Genomic DNA, 24,221 nt, shown 5'->3' with positions numbered 1-24,221 from the left:
CCTTCTCCAATGCATGAAAGTGAAAAGTGAAAGTGAAGTCGCTCAGTCGTGTCCAACTCTTCGGGACCCCATAGACTGCAGCCTACCAGGCTCCTCCATCCATGGGATTTTCCAGGCAAGAGTACTGGAGTGGGGTGCCATTGCCTTCTCCAGATAACTTACATTACCATATGTAAAACAGATAGCCAAAGGGAATTTGCTGTATATCTCAGGGATCTCAAACAGGGTCTCTGTACCAACCTAGAGGGGTGGGATGGGGAAGGAGATGAGAGGGAGGTTCAAGAGGGAGGGGACATATGTATACTTATGGCTGATTCATATTGAGGTTTGACAGAAAACAACAAATTCTGTAAAGCAATTATTCTTCAATTAAAAAATAAAATTTAAAAATAAATGAATAATTAAAAAAAAAATCTGTGCTTCAGGATTTGATTAAATTCTTGGAAAGCATTTTCTGCCTCCTGCTGGTTGTGGAAGCCTTTCCCCCACAAAAAGTTGTCAGGATGCTTGAAGAAGTGGTGGGCAGTTGGCAAGAAGTCAGGTGAATATGGCGGATGAGGCAAAACTTTTGCACCAATCTAATATCACTATCAGAATTTCTGATGTAAAGTGATTGGTGTTTGTCAAAGAACAAAACATGGATTTGCTTCAGGGAAGCGGGGAAAGTTTTCTTTTTTTCTCTTGGGTCTAAAACACACACACTTTCTCACACACAAAAAAATCAAAGTAAGGAAAATTAAATGCTTTTTATTAATGAATTTGCCACACAGAGATATTGGGTGAGTTAGTCAGAGGCAAAAGTGGTCTCAGGTGAATATTTTCTAGTGGGTAAACATACATAGCCATTTGGTGGGATGGAGATAGGGGCCTCTGGTCTATTTTTAGCCCATTACGTCTGCAGCCTCAGCCAGTGCCTGCACAACTGTGTTCAGTGGAAAGTCTCTTTGTGCCGAATCCAAAGCTTCAGAAGAAGCAATTAAATGTTCATGAGAAGTAAACAGGGAAAAGTGGAAAAAGCAATTTTCTCCTTACAGATCATTTGAATAAAACTTGGTATCAAAGATGACTGAAGAGAAACTTTCCAGATGATGCTATGGGTGTGAACATTTTCATAGAGATTTTCCCTAAAAACAGTTTTGCACAATAGCTGCCAAACCGGTCCCAGATGTTTCACATCAGTCTTCTGAGATGGTATCTTCACTGAGGTCAGCAGAAACTCTAGCTGAATTTCCTTAAATCCTGTACCTCCAAGACCAAATGCAACTTAGGCCTTAGGAATTTTGTACCACCTTGGCCAGTTCTGTGTGGCTGGTAACCTTAGCCACCAAAAAAAAAATGCTTTTAAATCATTTCTATGTAACAATTAGATTAAAATTTGTCCTTTGAAGTCTGCTTCCAGTTGGCATTTTGGATATCACTTAAATTGAATCTCTGCTTTTGTGCTCATATATTGGGCCACGGGGCCATGGGGCCTATTAAAGGTTTTTTTTTTTAAAAAAAACAAATTTAATTTTAATATTGTTAAAACAGTAACACTAAAAAATGAGACTGTGAGTATGCAGTGCCAAGTCAATCCAAATAGCAGTTCTGATTTAGAATGGATAATGTGTAGGATCCTAATGATAACTAGCTATTATAAACATATGTTCTATGTCAAGACAAGCTCTCAGCTACAGAATTCTAAAAATCCTAAAACTCCATCTCCTAAGGTACCAGCAAGGAGGAAAGGGATTCTTAATCTGAGAGCAGAGTAGCAATGGAGTTGCTGGTTACCAGAGGAGGAATCTGAGTCATCACAGCAGGAAGGTTAGAGAAAGTGAAAGTGAAGTGGCTCAGTTGTGTCCGACTCTTTGCAACCCCATGGACTGTAGCCTATCAGGCTCCTCCGTCCATGGGACTTGCCAGGCAAGAGTGCTGGAGTGCATTGCCATTTCCTTCTCCAGGGGATCTTCCCAACCCAGGAATTGAACCCGGGTCTCCTACATTGCAGGCAGACGCTTTACTGGCTTCAGAGAACACTAACTAAATTATATTTTTAAAACTTTTTTCCCCCATTCCTAAAATTCACCCAGGAGAAAGAGGCTGGTTTAACTGCAAAGCAGAGAAAATGGATCAGCCCGGAGGGCTGCACCTAGTCGGAGATGTCGAATGGCATCTTGCTGATGACCTCCCCATTCTCATCGACTATGGTGTCGTAGGCCCAGCGGCGGTTGCGGCGGCAAGTGGGCCCGCACTTGGTGGAGTTACACTTGGGGCACGGGTAGAAGCAACCCATGCAGCCTTCATCAAGGCAGTCACACAGGTCAGCCTTATTGAAGGTGAGCCTGCCCTTTTTGTCATACTTGTTGACTTTGCGTTTTACAGAAACAAACTCATTCTTCTTTGCCATTTGCCCTTTCTTGATCTGCTGCCTTATTTCGGGATTAAAGTTGGCTACCTGAGGCCCAGGATTTTGAAATGACAACCGTTTTAACTGCCGATCCAACCATTTCATTTGCTTCAGTTCCTTCTCACTTGGTTTCTCAGGAGAACTCTGACGTGCAGGTCTCTCTCGCACGGAACTGCTCTTTTCTGCTTGTTCACTCATTTCTGCTCACCTGGGGACACAAACAAAATCAGCAACCATTTGTGGGAGCTCAGTCAACCATGAGGACGCTGGAGCTGGTAAAAGTCATTTCAGAATGGGCCTATTAAGTTTTTACTTCAAACCTGGCTTAAGTGGATAGGACCAAGTTTATCAACACCAACAAATCTTTGGACCAAAGTGCTTTTATCAGAGAGTATTTCCTCCTTTATTTAACCATCTCTTTTTTCTATCAAATGTTTAAATAACCATTCATGTTTGTCTAGACTAATACTTCTCAAACATTAATGTGCATATAAATCGTTTCATGATTATGATTAACTAGATTATGATTCAGTTAGGACTGGGGTGGGGCCAGAGAGTCTACCTTTCTAATGTATGCCCAGATTCTACTGATATTGCTAATTCCAAACCTGCTTTGAGTCTCAAGGGCCTAGAGCTGAACCAATAGTGATCAGGGGCAAAAATTGCTTGATCAGGGGCAAAAATAGCCTTGCTTTAATAGAAACCTAGTTATTGTTCTTTGGTGAGTGGCCCTAGGATAGAAAAACAACAGGTTTTTATGTAAGGAATCTCTTTCTCTCCACAATGCCCTACCACCACCCCCACACAAGGCAAACTCTTGACATTTCCTCCAGCTAAACAGGTTTGAACAAAGAAAATACTGTTTGAACCACTTCAGATCAATAAACATATTCCTTGTTTCTAATGACTGTAGTAAGTCATGGAAATTGGATGGGCATTTTTAGCGATTGCCTTTTCTCTTTAAAACATCAACACATTAGCTCTGGTTTATTTATTTCGCTTGAAGTGACCTCCAATTCTCCTCAGGAAACACTCTACAAGCTACTTTAAGGTAATTCATCATATTGAATTAGTGATTGGTTTTTAAAAGGCTTTCTAAAGTCAGTACATTCTCAAGGTCTTTCAGTGTCATTTCTCCTCTCTCCATGTCTGTCTCCCTGTGTATGTCTCTTCCCTCACCACTGCCCCCATCCCTCTGTTTCTCTCCTAACTGGCCCATGTCCTACAGACTCCACAAAGCTTCCCAAACTACTGATAATTGAAAGTAGAGAAGCAGAGGACGCCCATTTCTTTAAGGATGTTCTGCCTAGCTTCAAGAAGCAAACTGGCCAAAAGGAAGAGAGAGGATGGGGCATCAGCTGTGAGAGGATCACCATACTAGAGAAAAATTCCCTTTGCTTCTCACTGGAGAGTTTCAGGCAATTCCAGAGGACTGGCCACACTCTGTTTGATCCATACTACTAATTTCACACAACAGGTTCCTTTTAGGTCTTCCTCGTCACTTGAACGATGTAGTGTCTACAGAGAGGGAAAAGCAAATGATTCCCCTGAATCTGTCTCTTTAATTGGATTTATTTGCCAGGATCTTGTTGAGTAAATACCCAGGACAGAAATAATACAGTTTCATAATTTCTATCTGCTGCTACTGCTAAGTCGCTTCAGTCTCTGTGCAACCCCATAGACGGCAGCCCACCAGGCTCCCCCGTCCCTGGGATTCTCCAGGCAAGAACACTGGAGTGGGTTGCCATTTCCTTCTCCAATGCGTGAAAGTGAAGTCACTCAGTCGTGTCCGACTCCTAGTGACCCCATGGACTGCAGCCCACCAGGCCCCTCCATCCATTGGATTTTTCAGGCAAGAGTACTGGAGGGGGTTGCCATTGCGTAATTTCTATCTAAGTTACTCCAATGTCTTGGCAGGTCTGGAACATTTAGTTGTTTTGTTACTCTTATTCTTTGAGTTGTAATTTCATAGTTGACTACTTACCTTACTTTTTTGGGGGGGAAAAAGGGTAGCAGCTACCTTTCTGATACATTACCCTAGGCAGAGGAGCCTCAGGCATCACACTGCCAGGGATCAGACACTAGCACTGTCTTCACCACTAACTATCTGACTTTAACTTAAGATGACTTCAGTTGCTTAACCTCAGTTTCCTCATCTAAAAATGGGGATACTAATAGTAGCTTCTCAATTGGTATGCCCTAAATTAGGTGCAGTGAGAACTTCAAAGATGATATAAGACCAGGTTTCTGCCTGCAAAGCTTTGGCAATCTCCACTGGAGAGATCAAGTGTCTGCAGCTCACTGCAAGGACAGGGAAAGGTGCTCCAGTTCAGATTCAGAGAACCCTATGGAGGGTGGGGGTGGGGGTGGGGTTCGTAATAATCAAATATCAATAGAGGCATTCCTATTTAGAACTAAGCTTTATATCTTTTTTCTGCACCCCCCCCAGTTTAGTGAGGTCCTCAGTCACTCATTTGTGTCCAACTGTTTGCAACCCCATGGACTATAGCCCTCCAGGCTCCTGTGTCCATTTTCCAGGCAAGAATATTGGAGTGGGTTGCCATTCCCTTCTCCAGAACTAAGCTTTACATCTTAAAAAATTCCAGTTCATCCCCATAATGGTAAAAAAAAGTGAGTGTGTGTGTGTGTTTATGTGCAAATTTGCCACCATAATTCAGTCTAAAGCCACTATTTTTTTTCATTCATTCAACAAATATTGATCTGGAGTCTATCATATATGCTAGGAATTGTGCCCTATTTATTGCAGTCACAATTGCACATGCAAATCCAGAGTCCTTCAAGCAGTGGCCTTTACAAAAATGAATCCTACTAGTCCTGTCCGACTCTGTGCAACCCCATAGACGGCAGCCCGCCAGGCTTTGCCATCCCTGGGATTCTCCAGGCAAAAACACTGGAGTGGGTTGCCATTTCCTTCTCCAATGCAAGAAAGTGAAAAGTGAAAGTGAAGTCGCTCAGTCGTGTCCAACCCTTCGAGACACCATGGACTGAAGCCTACCAGGCTCCTCCATCCATGGGATTCTCCAGGTAAGAGTAGTGGAGTCGGGTGCCATTGCCTCCTCTGAACATGATACTAACAGGATATAAATCAAGTACAGTCCAAAACCAAGTTACTGAAGGACACAAAAGAAAATGTGAAAAAACAATGGCAAGAGCTTGATGGCCTGGTGAAAAGAACATTTTGTGATTATTTTAAGCACTTTACTCATTCATATCACATGACAAATTCCATATTTATGTGTGTAATGATTTTTATTATTTAATTTTACTAAACAAAAGGATGATCTGAGACATTTTCTACCAAGATATTTGTATGATTCACCATCTATTCTGCTTTTTCATTCCTATGCCCCAAAATTATCCTCAGTATGAATAGGTTGAAACCACTTATGCCTTTCGGCATACATACCTGGTCTTCTTACATGGAATGGTTGCCCTGATTTTGATACGACTCTCTCTCATACTTCAATAAACCCTTTCCTTACATATTCTCTCGTAACAAAGACCTGCTCTAAGTTGCTTACAATGTAACCACTGCCATCATTTACTTTACCTTTGCAATTATTTCTATCATCATGATATGATATATGACAATGTGTTTGTGTATAGGGAGGAAGCAAAGCTTCTCTCACATGTGCAACTAGAAATAGTGACTTACAAATATCATGCATCTGAAACACAAAGAATAGAGATGAACTTCATGTATTTGAGATCCTCCTTCAGAGACCTATCTCCTCTTCTACTCAGTTAATCAAATGCAGATAACTTCATGGACCCAGATACCTAGAGCAATACAGAGGTGGGGGTAAAGAAGTGAGGACATCAGAGCAGCTGAGAGTTTCTAGGAAGTCTTGAGTATGCAAATTCAGATTTCACCTTGGCCTGGAAATATGCCAAGCACATTGGTAGAAGTCTGAAGATGTGATATGCCTGAGGATTGTGGGGAGAGATATGGTGTATATTCTCATAAGATCACACGTGTCAGATACATTAAAAAAATATAGAAACAAAAATGAATAAATTGGAGTAAAAATCTTTCACTCTTCAATTTAGCAAAATATCTGTGTAGGCCAATTTTAAGGCACAGTATTTGGTTTAGAAACAGGCATCAAGACTCTGGTGGAGAAACTCAAAGTTTAGTTATGAATAGCTGTGAACCAAACACAAAACTGATTCTCAATAAAAGAAAATAGAATCAGGTTACAATGAGACCTTTTACTACAGGACCACTATAATAGCTCAATTTGCTGGATACTGCAAGTAAAATCACCAGGCAGCTGAACAGATGTGGCCATTTTATGTTCAGCTGTAGCACACTCAAGACTTCTCTGGTAACTCAGACGGTAAAGCGTCTGCCTACAATGCGGGAGACCCGGGTTCAATCCCTGGGTCGGGAAGATCTCCTGGAGAAGAGAATGGCAACCCACTCCAGTATTCTTGCCTCCCCCGCCCCCCACCCAAAAAAGGGGCTCAAAGAAACATTGGGCTTCCCTGGTGGCTCAGAGGTTAAAGCATCTGCCTGCAATGCGGGAGACCCAGGTTCGATCCCTGGGTCGGGAAGATCCCCTGGAGAAGGAAATGGCAACCCACTGCAGTATTCTTGCCTGGAGAATCCCATGGACAGAGGAGCCTGGTGGGCTACAGTCCACGGGTTTGCAAAGAGTCGGATACAACTCAGCAACTTCACTTTCTATACCACACTCAACTTTTGACATGAGATATGTTTGTGAACCAGAATTGTTAGCTTAAACCCCAGGGCCTCTTAAACCGTTGACCTCTCTCAAAAATGTTGGGAGGATATGTTGAGGCAAACAGTTTAGGGAGATTCAAAATAGAAATAAATGCTCGGTGAATGCATTTGAATCTGACATTCCAATCCTGTTGGTCAGGAAAGATCTTGGTATTTTCACAGGGAAATATTTTTTCTGTTGAAATCACTTTGAAGGTAACATTATTTTCTTCTTGTCACTCAACTATTTATTTACTTGTCATAAAATAAAGTGAAAAAACTCTGAGCCCAACCACATAAAAGTCTTATCTTTCTTACCATAGTTCTGTTAGTCCTTAAATGTCATGGTGCTGAAAATATCCTTTTTGTGTTTCTTTTCTGGATTGTTCTCCCTCTGAGCAATGGTTACCAGAATCTTTTAGAATGACATGTATTTGCTAATTGAATTAAAGGTGAGATAACGGAAGACTTTTTTTTCCCCAACTATCTGGGTGATATTCTTAATCTGGAAAACAGATGTTTCAACATCTTTCTGCATCTTTGTGTTCATGATTACAGTAAGCTTTCAGAATATTCCAAATGATTCCAATTCACTTTCCACATAGTTGGAAGCAGGAATCCGTTAAGATGAACCCCTTTACACTTACATGTAATAATAGGAGGTGAAAGAAGGTAGAAAAGGGAGGGAGGAGTCCATTAGACTTGTTCTTGGTTGATGTTTTTCATACTTCTCTCAGCTCTCAAAACTCTCTTTTTGTTTAATTCACTTATTGAAGCAGTTGATGCTTTTTATTATCCCACACACACAGATTAAAAATATTAAAATATACTTACTAAGTGGAAGATGAAAGATAATCCTTATTTAGGTGGTTACACTACTTTCACCGAAGACAGTCCTTTTACCTAAAACACCATCAAAAGGCAGTTTATCATCTATTCATTAGGGGGAAAATGTGTTAAATGTAACACACGAATAAAATCTCCTGTCCTTCCCAATAATTGTGTCTCTTAATTTGCATCTTTCATCTAAAAATGTTTATACAAGTTTTGTAGGCCATTGGTATTTGAGAAAATGGGAGGAAAATGGTAATTACTGAAATAGTATTAATGAAAAATAGTTTCAAATGTTCAAATTATGTTAAAAAAAAAAAGCGAAGGGGGGCAAAAGAAATCTTATTACAGTAGTACCCTGGCTGAAAGTTTCAACAAATTTAGTCTTTTAAAAATCCTTCAGTAATAGTAATAATGAAAGAGATCCTTTTCATTTAACAGTGAGAATGATTAATTTGGCATTAGAAAAATATCACATTTTCCATAACTGATACTGGGAATCAAAGATGTATGGGAACTTTGTCTATATTTGAGGTTATACAAAAGCCTTGGTGTATACAGAAGTGGAAATTCTTAGGTCCTGCACCCAGAAATTCCAATTCAATAAGTCTGGGGGGTTGCCTGTGACTCTGCCTTTTTAACAAACAGCCCTGTGATTCTGATGTTGGTTGTCCAGGGACCACACCCGGAGAAGGGTGGTTGTGTAACCCTTCTGAGATTGTAAAAGAGCCCAGCTCTGCCTGCCATCGTCTACTCACACAGTCGTTGCTAAATATCCTTCAACAAAGATCTTTAGGGAGATGACTTTCATACAGTTTGATCTCTTGAGATATATTCTGAGTGATCTTCAGTTATGACAGTTAAACACCTTTGACTACACTCCTCCTGAAATTAGTGAATATATGAGGGAGTATCTGGTAACTGTCTACAACCATACTACGTATTTAGCCAGAACCCTCTGGTTAAATAGAGGTGGCGCTGCCTATTCACCTAGATTTGAAATACAAATGAAATATTAGAATTGAAATGAAGGACTCTTAGCCTACCACCATTATATACTGAGGTGTTCCCTGGTGGCTCAGAGGTTAAAGTGTCTGCCTGCAATGCAGGAGACCCGGGTTGGATCCCTGGGCCGGGAAGATCCCCTGGAGAAGGAAATCAAAACCCACTCCAGTACTCTTGCCTGGAGAATCTCATGGACAGAGGAGCCTGGTAGGATACAGTTCACGGGGTCGCAAAGAGTCAGGACGCGACTGAGCCACTTCACTTTATTATATACTGGAGAAGAGATGTCATTTGGAGCAAATCATAAGAGACAGCGCCCATACATTAAAAAGTTGTTGAAAGGGTAAAGAGAAGGGGTTGAATTTAGACAAAGATCTGGTTATTTTGACACCTGGTATATAGTATAGTCTGTTTTGCTGAATTTCACCAGCTCTTGCTTCTGTTTGTCTTCCTAAATAAAATTAGACGTGTTCCTGCAAGCAGAATGTAAGAAGGCTTCTGGTGAATTCTAGACTGTCTCTGAGTAGTGTGTCCCTCATCACAAATACCTGGAGTGGGGGAGGATCCAGAAAGTTGCCACGCCCACAGAACTGCTTTTCTGTGCCTGCAACGAGTGCTGGACCAGTTCTACAAAGGAGGCCAGCCAAGCGCTTACAAATGAGGCACAAGGTCGAGTTCCTAAGGGATCCAACTATTTCTTTCTTCCCTCCTTACCCACCCTTCTTGTCTCCTCTGTTGACACTCTGCAGAAGGGAAGTGTGGAAGAATGTATTATTTGTTCATAATTTTTCCTTCTATTCTCTGACACATATGAACAGACCTCAGTCTGATTCATAGCCTTAAGCAGAGCTGCCATAAGTGACCCACAGACACGTGAGTAAGAACATCAGTGGTATCTTAGTCAACCACTAAGATTTAGGGGTGGGGTGTTTGCTATGCAACAGGATCATAGCCTTAGCCAAATAACACATGAGGGTAACTGCCATTTACTTGGGACTCACTCCTTGCCAAGCACCACTAACATTATCTCCTTTACTCTACAAAATTTCATTCTGAGATCTGCTATTGCTTCCATCTTTCATGAAACATCTGCTCAGAGAAGGCAAGGACTCATAGCTAACAAGTGGCTGAGCCAGAAACTCAAATTCACGTGTACCCACGTTCAAATATTGCATTGGCCAAAAAGTTCATTTGGGTTGCTTGTGATAGTTCATGGAAAAACCAGAGTGAACTTTTTGGCCAACCCAATACAATGATTGTTCCATGGCTTTTTCCTATTTTTCCTGCAGTTGAAACCACAGGTGATAGCAACAACCACCACATAAAGCACAATTTCACTCTTTTATGAAGGGCACTTTCCTGGGTCTTTTTTCAATCCAATTCCTGATTGGGATACTTAAGTTCTGTTTTGTTCTGCTCTAGATTGAATCATAGCCCATGAGATTGGAAATGGTAAGTCTTCAGTTCAGAAAGTATTGTGCTTTAGAAACCACAGGAAGGCTTAACATAGACTGGAATATTCTGAGGTGATAGGTAGGAGAGAAAATGTACCAGATAAAAACCAGTTGAGCCGGTGTTTTGAGCTTTTCTTGACTAAACCAGACAGGCTCCACAGAAACTACTCAGGATCCTCGCTGTGACCCCACTGCAAGAGACAAGCATTCAGACAGCAGCGCCAGGATTGTTGCAGTGACACTGAGAAGGAAATATTTCCCGTCTCTGGCTGCCCATTGGAATCACTTGGAGACCTTGAGAAAGAAAAAATTCTGGGCCCTGCTGACAAAGAAACTCAATCGACATTTCTGGGTTAGAAGCTGAGCATTTGTTTTTTTTTTTGGGTGGGGGAAATTTGAGTTTTTTTAAAGTTCCCCAGGTAATTTTATTTTCTTTGACCACACTGAGTAGTGTGTGGGATACTAGTTCCCAGATGAGGGAACAAACACTGGTCACTCCCCTACACCTGTCTGCAGTGGAAGCGTAGAGTCCCAACCATTGGAGCACCAGGGAATTCCCCCCATGTGACTCTAATAGGCAACCAGAGTTGGGACCCACCTAAGCTACACTGGTGGAGCAGGCAATGGCAACCCAGTCCAGTACTCTTGCCTGGAAAATCCCATGGACAGAGGAGCCTGGTAGGCTGCAGTCCATGGGGTCGCAAAGGGTCGGACACGACTGAGCGACTTCACTTTCACTTTTCACTTTCATGCATTGGAGAAGGAAATGGCAAGCCACTCCAGTGTTCTTGCCTGGAGAATCCCAGGGATGGTGGAGCCTGGTGTGCTGCTGTCTATGGGGTCTCACAGGGTCGGACACGACTGAAGTGACTTAGTAGCAGCAAGCTTCACTGGTGGCTCAGAGGGTAAAAATTCTGCCTGTGATGCTAGAGACCTGGGTTGAATCCCTAGGCTGAAAAGATCCCCTGGAGGAGAGTGTGGTAACCCACTCCAGTATTCTTGCCGGGAGAATCCCATGGACAGAGGAGACTGGTGGGCTACAGTCCACGGGGTGGCAAAGAGACAAGATGGAGTGACTCAACAACAACAACAAAAGCTAGAAGATGGACACAAAAAATGTATTTGCTGATTTGCTGATATTTAACATTAAAAGCCAATTCTAGCCAATGACTCACTCATGGAGACTGCAGTGTCAGCTCTGCATGTCTTTGGACTTCTTACCTACTCTCCCGTGATCATGCTTTACCATTTCTCTTTCCTCCATGGAATATTTACTGAATCTATAGTTATTTACTGAAATCCACATCTATGTTAATTCCTAAAGTGGTGTTTGCCAAGGGCTAGACTGTAAAACTGCAGCCATGAAATTAAAAGACGCTTACTCCTTGGAAGGAAAGTTATGACCAACCTAGATAGCATATTAAAAAGCAGAGACATTACTTTGCCAACAAAGGTTCCTCTAGTCAAGGCTATGGTTTTTCCTATGGTCATGTATGGATGTGAGAGTTGGACTGTGAAGAAGGCTGAGTGCCGAAGAATTGATGCTTTTGAACTGTGGTGTTGGAGAAGACCCTTGAGAGTCCCTTGGACTACAAGGAGATCCAACCAGTCCATTCTGAAGGAGATCAGCCCTGGGATTTCTTTGGAAGGAATGATGCTAAATCTGAAACTCCAGTACTTTGGCCACCTCATGCGAAGAGTTGACTCATTGGAAAAGACTCTGATGCTTGGAGGGATTGGGGGCAAGAGGAGAAGGGGACGACAGAGGATGAGATGGCTGGATGGCATCACTGACTCGATGGACGTGAGTCTCAGTGAACTCTGGGAGTTGGTGATGGACAGGGAGGCCTGGCGTGCTGCGATTCACGGGGTCACAAAGAATCGGACAGGACTGAGCAACTGATCTGATCCTATCTGATCTGAGATTGTAAAAGTTTATAGAGTTTGTAAAGAATTCACTAAACTCTCATATGCTAACTTAAAGAGGAGAGATGTCAGTGGCTTCATTGGCCAAATAAATAAAGCCCAGACTGTCATTTATAGTGATTGTATACATGGTTCATACTCTCCTATGAATATTTTGGAGCACTGACATTCTAGTTTAATTTGCACATACAAGTTCCCAAGGATTAGCTGTGACTGGCATAGCCCGAGATTCAGACATGCATGCTATCTTGCTCCTGCATACAGAGACCTCTTGTGGCACTTATCTGACTGCCTCCCAGGATATGTGGGAAACGTTCTATTTCTTTTACAGTAAGATACACGACTCTCTTACAGCACTGGTGGCAACTGATTTTTTTCGATGCATTTGAATGAAAATAATATCTAAGATTTATGGAGTATTGTCTATATGCCAGGCACTAATCTTAGTGTTCTACACGCATTAACTCATTTAATCCTTAACTCTATGAGGTAGATGATCTAGTTATTGTCCTCATTTTACAGAAGAAAAAAACTGAGGCACAGAAAACTTAAGTAAGGTGTCAAAGATCACACACCTATTAAAGGATGAAGCAGGAATTTGAACCCAGAAAGTCTAGTTCCAGAATCTGGATTTTGAGCCATTAGAAATACCACATCCCTTAGTAGGTAGGGGACTGATCTGAGTACATTTTAGGAGAGGCTGTAGAGCAACCAGTAGTCTCCTCAATGCTAGTGGAAGTGCAAACTGGTACAAGCACAAAGAAACTGTTTGCTAACAGTTGATACCTACTAAAGCTGAACACCTGCTTACCCTAAGACCCAGTAATCCCTGGGCACATATCCCAAAGCAGTGCATACTTGTGTTGATGAAAGGACATGAATTTGGGTGTTTGCAACAGCACTGAACTGGAAACTACCCAAAGGTCCATCAACAGGAAGCGGATAAACACATTCCAGTGTATTTATACCTCTGTGCAGCAATGAGAAGAAACAATGTATCACTACACAGAGTAATAAGGAAGGCTCTCACAAACAGGTCCATCAACAGGAAAGCGGATAAACACATTCTAGTGTATTTATACCGCTGTGCAGCAATGAGAAGAAACAATGTATCACTACACAGAGTAATAAGGAAGGCTCTCACAAACAGAATGCGGACTGAGAGAAGTCAGGAAAAAAGAGCACAGGCTATATGTTTCTATTTATGTAAAGTACAGAGGCAGGTAAAAGGAATCTCTGCTATTAGGGGTCAGGCTATTGGTTACCCCAAGGGGGAGAAGCTGTGTCTGGAATGAGTATTTGGGGGAGGGGGCTTCTGGGGTTGTGGGTAAAGATTTATTTACTTATTTGCGCTATGTGGCTTGTGGGATCTAGTTCCCAGACCAGGGATTGAAACCGTGCCCCCTGCAGTAGAGACATGGAGTCCTAACCACTGGACTGCTAGGGAAATCCCAAGTCCTCTTTATTGATCTGGTTATTGGCCACAGCATGTTTAAAGTTCTGAAAGTTCAGTGAGCTTTACATTTAGGTTACATGCACTCTTCTGTATGTACACTACCTATCAATAAAAAATTTGCAAGGGTACTACTTGTGATCAAATATTACCTAGGAGATTTCATTAAATACTTTCAAATAAACAATGCATATTTAAAGAAAGTAGTCATTCCAGGCAATCAAAGAGTAAGTTTCTGCTATCTCTAGTTCTTCCCCCACTTTCCTGCTTTTCATCACAAATGCCAACCTGATGATTTACTAATAATAAGAGGAAATGACCAACTGGGTCAGGTATCGGGAACGGGTTCTGTGTGCTTGCCTCCAGACAGGAGTTCAAAGGCAGGGTAACTAATGAGAGCTGTACGAAGGTATGGTTGGTAAGGGGGCTTCCCTGGTGGCTCAGACGGTAAAGCATCTGCCTGCAGTGCGGGAGATCCGGGTTTGATTCCTGGGCCAGGAAGATCCCCTGGAGAAGGAAATGGCAATCCACTCCAGCACTCTTGCTTGGAAAATCCCATGGACGGAGGAGCCTGATAGGCTACAGTCCATGGGTCACAAAGAATCGGACACGACTGAGCGACTTCAGTTGGTAGGAGGTATCAAACAAAGGGTCCCTGGCTCACTCCCTTTGCATCTCCTGGAGCGCTCCTGAGGGTGTGGAAATAGCTTTCTTTTGTAGAAATCTGCAAGAATGAGGAAACTGAGGTCTCCGCTAAGAAGTGACTGACTCCACATGACACTCTGCCTAACGGCAATCCCCTCTGAGGAGAGAGTCACTGGGAGCAGGTGGACCAGCTCACAGTAGGAATTCTCACTACTCCTGCTCACCTGTGTAAGCAACTCATCAGCCACCCCTTTATATTTGAGGGGTAGAGCCCAATCCACCATGGCCTGTTTATCCCACTTCTGCCTTGGAGAGAAAGACTTCATTAACTGTCACAAAGGCAATGCTTTACCAGTCAAAGCACTACCTTCTGTTTGCCTAAAAAGTATGCCTACAAAAACCTTTTATCACTATAGATGCTGTCAGCCAAGTTCTTTCTGGTAAATTCTACAGCGAAGGACTTTTGATTCTAGCTCAAAAATTATCATCAAAACAGCCACAAAATTCACCTCTATTATCAGGCAAGACATGAACCTGGCCATCTTACCAGGTTTTCTTTTTCTTCCTCTGTGCACTGCACAGAATTATGGATAATTAAATATAACATAACTTTGGCAAATACTTTTCTTAGAATTCTGCTGATTATTCTCAGGGAGAAAGTCGTATGTAAAGAAACTAGGTTGACTTAATTACTAAGTTTATTCATCAATCATTTAGTGAATTTGCTCTAGGTCTTATTTCCAGTTGCATTTTAAATTTCAATCTATTTTCAGAATCAGATTTATTCCCCCCTCCCTCTCCTCATCACCTCTCCCACCACAGAAGCCATGCTGGGATTACCCTTAGTCCCACTAAGCCCTTGTGGGAAAGAAAGACTTCCGGTGAGAAGCAATAAGGGAGGGTGGGAGCGGGAGAGGTGTTGGACTCTTTGGGACCCCATGGACTGTAGCCAGCCATGCTCCTCTGCTTATGGCATTTCCCAGGCAAGAATACTGGAGTGGGTTACCATTTCCTTCTCTAGGAGACCTTTCCAAGCCAGGGATTGAACCTGTGTCTCTTGCATCTCCTGCATTGGCAGGCAGGTTCTTTACCACTGAGCCACAAGGGAAGCCCGTCCTGGCCTTACCTGAGTTGATTTAAGGTCCCTTTCATCTGAGAGGCAAAAGAGGAAAGATCTCTGGATAGAGGGGTGACCGAAGACAAATTCTTAACCTGGTGTCTGCCCTGGGCCTCATCTGATGCGAGTTCTGTGGCCTCCTAGAGGGAGGGGTCAGTGCCTAATGGTGGAAGGTGCTCTGTTCATCAGAGGTTCTGACATGTTGTGCCCAAGAAAGGGTTATGTGATTATTGTGCAGAGGAGATACAACATGAAAAGAAAATTTCTCAAGATAAAGTAAAAAAGGGCGAGAAGGGTTATGCTCCCCAGACCTACTCTTCCTGAGACCATCACATAACACTGGGGCTTCTGCTGCTGCTGGTAAGTCGCTTCAGTCGTGTCCGACTCTGTGCGGCCCCAGAGACGGCAGCCCACCAGGCACCCCCGTCCCTGGGATTCTCCAGGCAAGAACACTGGAGTGGGTTGCCATTTCCTTCTCCAATGCATGCAAGTGAAAAGTGAAAGAGAAGTCGCTCAGTCATGTCCGACTCTTAGCGACCCCTTGGAGTGCAGCCTACCAGGCTCCTCCTACTGGGGCTATAGGACCTTAAAGAGAGTGCTGGGGAATGGCAAGTCATAGAAGAGAAATAGGTGCCTACCTGGCAACCACGAAGTAGCAATAGGTACGTGACAACAAACACAGCTCAGAAGAACATGGGCAAGCGTTTTCCTAACTCCCTGTAAGATACTTGCCCTGTGAAGTCCCATGGGCATCGAGCAATTTCTAGTGGCAGTAGGAAGATCGAGCCACTCAAAATGGCTGTGTTCTTGCTCTCTGTCTCTCCTCTGTCTGCCTAGTGCCTACTTCACCTACACCCTACCAGCAGGACTAATCTTCCCACCTCCTTGCCCCACGGCCCAGCTAACTATAGCTTACCAAACGGCTGATGAGGAATCGGCACCTCAACTGGTTTCCGCGATCAGCTGTTTCTGCGCAACGGTAGACTTGGTGCCCAGGAGTATGGGTTCTTATGTGTGCATGCGTGCACGGTGAGTGCGCGCTTGTGTGCGTGTGTTGTGTGCGCATGCGTACTCTCGTGGACGTCCGCGTGCATCTGTGGGTGCCCGAATGCGTGCATGGGTGTGTGTCTACGTATGTGCTTGCGTGCGTGTGTGCATGTGTGCGTTCGTGGCAGCGTGCGTGTGTGTGTGGCTGCGTGTTTGGCCTCCTACGTGTGTAAGCGGGTGCCTGAGTGCTTGCATGCATGGGCGACTGGGTTCGTGGGTGCCTGCGTGCTTGCACACGTACATGTTCAGCCATGTCCCAGTCTTTGACTGTAGCCTGCCAGGCATTCTCCAGCCGAGCATAGCCATTTCCTTCTCCAGGGCGTCTGCCTGGCAGGAATCACCTGAGGTCAATTCCCATACAATTGGTAATCCTGGCTTCCCCAGCCCCCAGCAGTGAAACCTGCCAACGTGTCCGTCCTGCCTGCTTGCTCCAGCGTTGCACACGATGGGATGTTGTTCCAGGACCTTGCTTGAGACAGGCAGGGTCCTCCATCAGGTAAACCATGATGTCTTCGTCTCTGTCGCTGACTTAGGGCCTTTTCTTTGGTCGTGAAACTGGGCAAGTGAGGCCTTGCTGCCTGTGGGATGCAGCAGAACAGTAGTCTTGGGCTAGGAATCCTTAATTTAGGCATAAATGTGTGTGTGTTTAAAATTTTATTTAGTTAGCTTTTGGTCGTGCTGGATTTTTGTTGCTGCTCAGGGGCTTTCTCTAGCTGGGGAGAGCCGGGGCTTCTCCTGGCAGTGGCTTCTCTTGCGGAGCACTGGCTCTAGGGCACGTGGGCTGAGTAGTTGTGGTTCACCGGCTTAGTTGCTCCAGGGCAAACGGACAGGGAGGGATTGAACCAGTGTCCCTGCATTGGCAGATGGATTCTTTTCCACTACGTCACCAGAGAAGTCCAGTTTGAGCATAAAAATGTGACATCATTCATTCCCAAACTGCTAAGATCTGGGAATATTTTAATTATTGCACAGTAGGGTGTGTTGCCCAATCTCCTTGCAGAAGATTATACAGATGGTGTTTTGTCAAACTACTTCCATTATATTAAGGTGCTCTGTGGAAAGAATATTCACTAATCAGAACAGTTTGAGAATACTGGATTAAATAACATTAAGTAGAGTCTTTACTGAAAACCTCATGTCATTAATGTGCTAATGGGGCAGTGACTCCTTGTGTGAATCAGGATATGCTAGGTTATGCTGCAACAAAAATTGACTCTAAAATTTCAGTGGCATATATCAGCAAAGGTTTATTTCACTAGTCCTGCCACACATCATCTTCTCTTTGGGACCTAGGCTGAAGCAACAGACTATTTGTCATTTGTTAGTATTCAAGAGAAATTTATCTTTATTTTTACAGAGAATAAAGTGCACAGGTCTTATGATTTTCTGTGTAGATGTGCAGGGAAGTTAGTGCCTGTGGGACAAACTCTGATCAGTGTAGAGACAGGAGACAGCAGGGAGTCAGCAGCTAAGTTCCCTATGCATTCCCTCTCTGATGGGCTGTAATGGGGCACAGTCCTTTCTTTTCATGTTGGTACCAGGTGGACACACCTGAGAGAAGCAGCTGTTTCTCTCATAGAGTTTGATGGAAAGTTTGTTGGGAAGCAGTGGCCAATATCACAGGACATCATCTTATATTTGAATATTGATTCATTTATTTGGCTGCTCGGAGTCTTCGTTGTGGCACATGGGATCTTTAGTTGTGGCGTGTGAACTCTTCTTTGAGGCATGTAGGATCTAGTTCCCAGACCAGGGACTGAACCCAGGCCCCCTGCTTTGGGAGTGTGGAGTCTTAGCCACTGGACCACCAGGGAAGTCCCTCACCTTGTATTTGATCCATGGATTATACCTCCCATGAAAGCTTGAGCATTTAAACCTTTCTTCAGGCTCTGTTTTCCAGGGAACCCAGGATAACACAGTGTGGGAAAATATCAGGGCTTTCTGGTCTCATAGACCAGTGGAATTGTGCTATGTTGGGCCTCCTTGGTATTTCTCCATCTCACAAAGTACACACTCAGCTTTGCACATGCTGTTTCTCTATATGGAACATTCTTCTTTCAGACATATGCATGGTTTATTCCCTCACCTCCTTCAGGTCGTTGTCCAAATATTGCCTACTTACTGAGACCATCCCTTCTCTCCTATTTAAATTTGCACACATGTACTGCACTGTATTCCTTCACCCCTCCCCATTTATTTTATTTATTGTTATCTCTAGAATAATAGCTCTATATTATATCTCATCATTCTTGTTAAGCTCCATGAGAGGAAGAACATTCAGTAAGTATTTGTGGGGCCGCTGGATGGATGGATCGGTGATGGATGAATGGATGGATAGAGTGATGGATAAATAGATGAACAGATGGAGCAGTTGGTGATAAGGAGCTGTTCTTTTTCATGGTTCAGGATCTCTGTAAACATGGTATAAAAAAACTCCAAATGAACTTCAGTTTGAGGATTCATGGGCAGTTCAGTAAAGAACTGTTGAATCAAAGTGTGCTGAATGTTTTCTTCAGTTACTCCCATCAATGGTTGAGCTGATCAATTTTGGAAGGCATCCTAGTATGCCTTCCAAACAGTCTCATTAGGTTGTTTGAAACTATTGATGTCAGGATATAGCACTCTTATCCCTCCTTTTTCATTGTTAGTTAATGGATTAAACGTCCACTATAGCAGGGTTAATATCTAGCCCAGGAAGAAGGTGGTCCTGGACTGTTGGCTAGCTCCATCGTATTTCATCTGATGCTGCTGAGATCTGGCTATCAGTGTGCATTTGAGGGAGACAACAAAAACCCACCGATAAGACAGCTGGAGAGCTTGCTAAGTTTAGAGGCATCCATTAATGGACTGTCATTTTAGCAAAATGGAAGTTTGTTCTTTAAAAATTTTCTTTTGAGTTATTAATTTATGTAGAGCTAAAAGAATGCTTGGATTTTTAAGCCAGATCAGCTTGTGTTCACAAAAACATGCTACCTATATTAAGAGGAGAAATGGCCATCTGTTTGTCTAGAAGAGAATTGCCTAGCTTTTGAGTACCTTCTAAAGTGGCAAATGATGAAGCATTTTAATTGGGTTGCTTTAGTTATGTCTACAGTTTGTTTAGTATTTTAACTCTTTATAAGGCACGCTATAATGTTGGGAAATGAGTATAAACCCTAGTTTGGGTGGTATCTGGATGTTTGTAGCCCTTGTTTAGTACCTATAATTCTAACCATAAGAGCTTCTACTTAGTGCTTATGATGATCCAGGAATCACATTCAATGCTTTCAGTATGCTGTTTTTTCTTCACAGCAATCTTAGGAGCGAAATATTATTATCCCCATTTTAAAGCTCAGGAAACTACCACTTAATGGGGTTGAGAACCCGCCCAGGGTCTTACAGCCATTAAGGATCACAGGCATGGCTTTACCATGTTTGTAGTTCAGTTGCCCAGTCATATCCCACTCTTTGTGACCCCATGGACTGCAGCACGCCAGGCCTCCCTGTCCCTCACCATCTTCCGGAGTTTGCCCAAGTTCACGTTCATTGCATCAGTGATGCCGTTCAGCCATCTCATCCTCTGACACCCTCTTTGCCTGCCCTCGATCTTTCCCAGCATCAGGGACTTTTCTAATGAGTTTTCTGTTTGCATCAGATGACCAAAGTACTGGAGCTTCAGCTTCAGCATCAATCCTTCCAGTGAATATTCAGGCTTAATCTCCCTTAAGATTTACTGGATAGTATACAGTATACTAACACATATATATGGAATTTAGAAAGATGGTAATGATAACCCTGTATGCGAGACAGCAAAAGAGACACAGATGTATAGAACAGTCTTTTGGACTCTGTGGGAGAGTGCGAGGGTGGGATGATTTGGGAGAATGGCATTGAAACATGTATAATATCATATGTGAAATGAATTGCCAGTCCAGGTTCGATGCATGATACAGGATGCTCGGGGCTGGTGCACTGGGATGACCCAGAGGGATGGTATGGGGAGGGAGGTGGGAGGGGGCTCAGGATGGGAAACACGTGTACACCCGTGGCAGATTCATGTTGATGTATGGCAAAACCAATACAGTATTGTAAAGTGAAAAAAAAAAAAAAAAAGATCGACTGGTTTGACCCCTTGTGGTCCAAGGGACATTCAGGAGTCTTCTCCAGCACCACAGTTCGAAGGCATTAATTCTTCGGCATTCCGATCTCACAGCCATACATGATGACTGGGAAAACCATAGTCTTGACTATATGGACCTCTGTTGGGAGAGTAATGTCTCTGCTTTTCAACACACTGTCTAGGTTTGTCATTGCTTTCCTGCCAAGAAGCAACTGTCTTCTGAATTTATGGCTGCAGTCACTATCTGCAGTGATTTTGGAGCCCAAGAAGAGGAAATCCGTCACTACTTCCACCTTTTCCCCCTCTATTGGCCATGCAGTAATCGGGCTAGAAGGCATGACCTTAGTGTTTTGAGTATTTAGTTTTAAGCCCGCTCTTTGACTCTCCTCCCTCACCCTCATCAAGAGGCTCTTTGTTCCTCTTTGCTTTCTGCCATTAGAGTGATATCATCTGCATATCTGAGGCTGTTGATGTTTCTCTTGCCTATCTTGATTCAGACTTGCAACTCATCCAGCCTGGCATTTCTCCCGATGTGCTCTGCATGTAGGTTAGACAGAGTGACAGCAGACAGCCCTGTCATACTCCTTTCTCGATCTTAAACCAATCAGTTGTTCCATACAGGGTTTTAACTGTTGCTTCTTGACCTGCATACAGGTTTCTCAAGAGACAGGTAAGATGGTCTGGTATTCCCATCTCTCTAAGAGCTTTCCAGAGTTTGTCATGATCTGTACAGTCAAAGGCTTTCGTGTAGTCGATGAAACAGAGATAGCTGTTTTGCTGAAATTCTCTTGCATTTTCTATACTCCGGGAACTGTTGGCAATTCAATCTCTAGTTCCTCTTGTTTTTCTAAACGCAGCTTGGACATCTGGAAGTTCTTGATTCACCTAATTCTGAAGCCTAGCATGCAAGATTTTAAGCATGACCTTACTAGCATGGGAAATGAGTGCAATTGCCTGATGGTTAGAACATTCTTTAATACCACCTTTCTTGGGAATTGGGTTGAGGACTTTTCCAGTCCTGTGGCCACTGCTGGGTCTTCCAGATTTGTTGACGTAATGAGTGCAACATTTTGATGGCATCCTCCTTTAGAGATTTGAATAGTTCTTTTGGAATTCCATCACATCCACTAGCTTTATTAACAGCAGTGCTTCTTAAGGCCCGCTTGGCTTCGCACTCCAGAATGTCTGGCTTTGGGTGACTAACCACACCATTGTAGTGATCCGGGTCATTAAGATCTTTTTTATACAGTTCTTCCGTGTATTCTTTCCATGTCTTCTTGATCTCTTCAGCATCTACTAGGTCTCTACCATGTTTATCCTTTATCGTGCCCATCTTTGAGTGGACTCCATGCTTGCAGACTCCTGAATCCAAGCTCTGGGGTTTGAAGAAAAAGGGAAAAGGCTATATAAAAAGTGTTGAGTTCTAAACTCTCAAGTGATAAAATTTAGATGATTCAATACTACTGACATATTTCTAACCCTGGTAGAATCCACCTTGTTCAGGAGGAGGGACACATGCATGCATATACACACACACACGCACACATACATACAAACAATAACACAGAGATACACTTTTATTTATATGCACATACACCTACACACACACCAGCCCTTGGCCATTCACACCAGGGCAATTAGCAGACACTCATATTCTGGGATCCTTCAGGCTCAGAGCCAAGTTAAAAGACAGACCAAGTGCATAATTGCTCTGAGCACCAATCTGTAAAGGTAATACCATTTTTAATGGAAATCAGAAATATGGTACTATTTAACTCAGATCTACATGTGTGACTACTTCTATGACCATCAACTTACAAATCAGTCCTACTTTAGCGAAGTAGACAGTAGAAATGACAAAAACCATCCTGGTGCCAGTTGTACTCCCTCAGTAAGAAACTGTTGCATTAAGATTGGAAGGACAGCATCAGAAGCACATATCTAATTCTTAGGTTGCCTCATCTGCAACATATCTTGGTCCAGACCTGTTTGTGCAATGGCTGTTCTACTCTCTTTCTAGTGCCAAAGTACCAGAGGCTTGAGCACTGCTCCCAGTCTTCTATTCCAACAACATTGTCTTCTTCAGCTCTCATGTGTGGTCCAGTGCATGCAGTCCAGTGCTTGTCTCTGCACTTGGACTTTCCTTCTGATCCAGTGTGGAATTTGTGGAACAGATCTTGATTGCCTCACTGGCCTTCAGACCTCTCCCAAATTTGACTTTACATATTAGATTTCCATTTGGGTCTGGGGTCAACTACTTTTCTCTTCTTGTTATTTGGCTGTCAGACATGCTGCTAAATCTCTCTAGCCTTGGTCTGGTCTAGCCTAGCCTTTGTTTAGCCTTCCTGGGATCAGCAGCCTTCTCTGGCTTCCCAAGCATCCCAGGAATGCTTCCAGGATACCCGTGCTTGTTGAATGTTCAGTGTCTGTCCTCTCCTCTGAATGTAAACTCTTTATTCAGCACTCTTTCTCTAGCACTTTACATGGGCCCCGTCATGTTCGGTTCAGTTCAGTAGCTCAGTCAAGTCCAACTCTTTGTGACCCCATGCATTGCAGCATGCCAGGCCTCCCTGTCCATCACCAACTCCCAGAATTTACTCAAACTCCTGTCCATCGAGCCAGTGATGCAATCCAACCATCTCATCCTCTGTTGTCCCCTTCTCCTCCCACCTTCAATCTTTCCCAGCATCAGGGTCTTTTCCAGTGAGTCAGTTCTTTGCATCAGATGGCCAAAGTATTGGAGTTTCAGCTTCAGCATCAGTCCTTATTCAGGACTGCATATTCAGGACTGATGGACTGGTTGGATCTCCTTGCATTCCAAGGGACTCTCAAGAGTCCTCTCCAACACCACAGTTCAAAAGCACCAATTCTTCGGGGCTCAGCTTTCTTTACAGTCCAATTCTCACATCCATACATGACTACTGGAAAAACCGGAGCTTGACTAGATGGACCTTTGTTAGGAAAGTAATGTCTCTGCTTTTGAATACACTGTCTAGATTGGTCATAACTTTCTTCCAAAAATCAAGCATCCTTAATTTCATGGCTGCAGTCACCATCTGCAGTGATTTTGGAGGGCCCCCCCCCAAAAAAAAGAAGTCTGTCAGTCTTTCCCCATCCATTTTCCATGAAGTGCTGTGATCAGATGCCATGATCTTAGTTTTCTGAATGTTGAGTTTTCTGAATGTTGAGCACCTCACGTGGGGCCTGCCATGTAGAAGGTGATAAATAAGTATTTGTCGAATAAATAAGTGAATGTATATTTATTTACTTTGTTTGCAGGTACATGACACTTAGGATGTGCCTGGAAATATTGTAAGGATTTTATGCACATGAAACTCATTGAAATGTTTTTTAACATGCCATGTATCGCACTAGACTGTTTGTTCCTTGAGGACAGAATTTGTGCTGATCTCTAGTACAGTGTCTGACAATATATTTTGATTACATGAAACATCTATAGTTTTAACTGTTAAAATTACATTTCTGTATCTATATCTTTCTACTCTGA

The 24,221-nt window shown here is 43.1% G+C and overlaps 1 protein-coding gene across 1 annotated transcript; it reads right to left on the bottom strand.

Annotated features, from left to right (window-relative positions):
- Nucleotides 1-696: 696 nt before the first annotated feature.
- On the bottom strand, nt 697-16,967 carry LOC129639039 (ARL14 effector protein-like). Its single transcript, XM_055563896.1, has 3 exons — nt 16,484-16,967; nt 7,971-8,039; nt 697-2,597 (listed from the first exon to the last, which is right to left on the bottom strand). The coding sequence occupies exon 3, from the start codon at nt 2,585-2,587 to the stop codon at nt 2,132-2,134; it is 456 nt and encodes a 151-aa protein (XP_055419871.1). The 5' UTR covers nt 2,588-2,597; nt 7,971-8,039; nt 16,484-16,967; the 3' UTR covers nt 697-2,131.
- Between the last annotated feature and the right edge of the window lie 7,254 nt (nt 16,968-24,221).

This window comes from Bubalus kerabau, chromosome X (genome assembly GCF_029407905.1).
Source record: "Bubalus kerabau isolate K-KA32 ecotype Philippines breed swamp buffalo chromosome X, PCC_UOA_SB_1v2, whole genome shotgun sequence".
NCBI classification, from domain to species: Eukaryota; Metazoa; Chordata; class Mammalia; order Artiodactyla; family Bovidae; genus Bubalus; species Bubalus kerabau.
This window is presented reverse-complemented; position numbering and strand designations above follow the sequence as displayed.

Bases quoted from the DNA above. Each gene is read 5' to 3' on its own strand.
- LOC129639039 (XM_055563896.1), bottom strand. From the start codon at position 2,587: ATGAGTGAACAAGCAGAAAAGAGCAGTTCCGTGCGAGAGAGACCTGCA.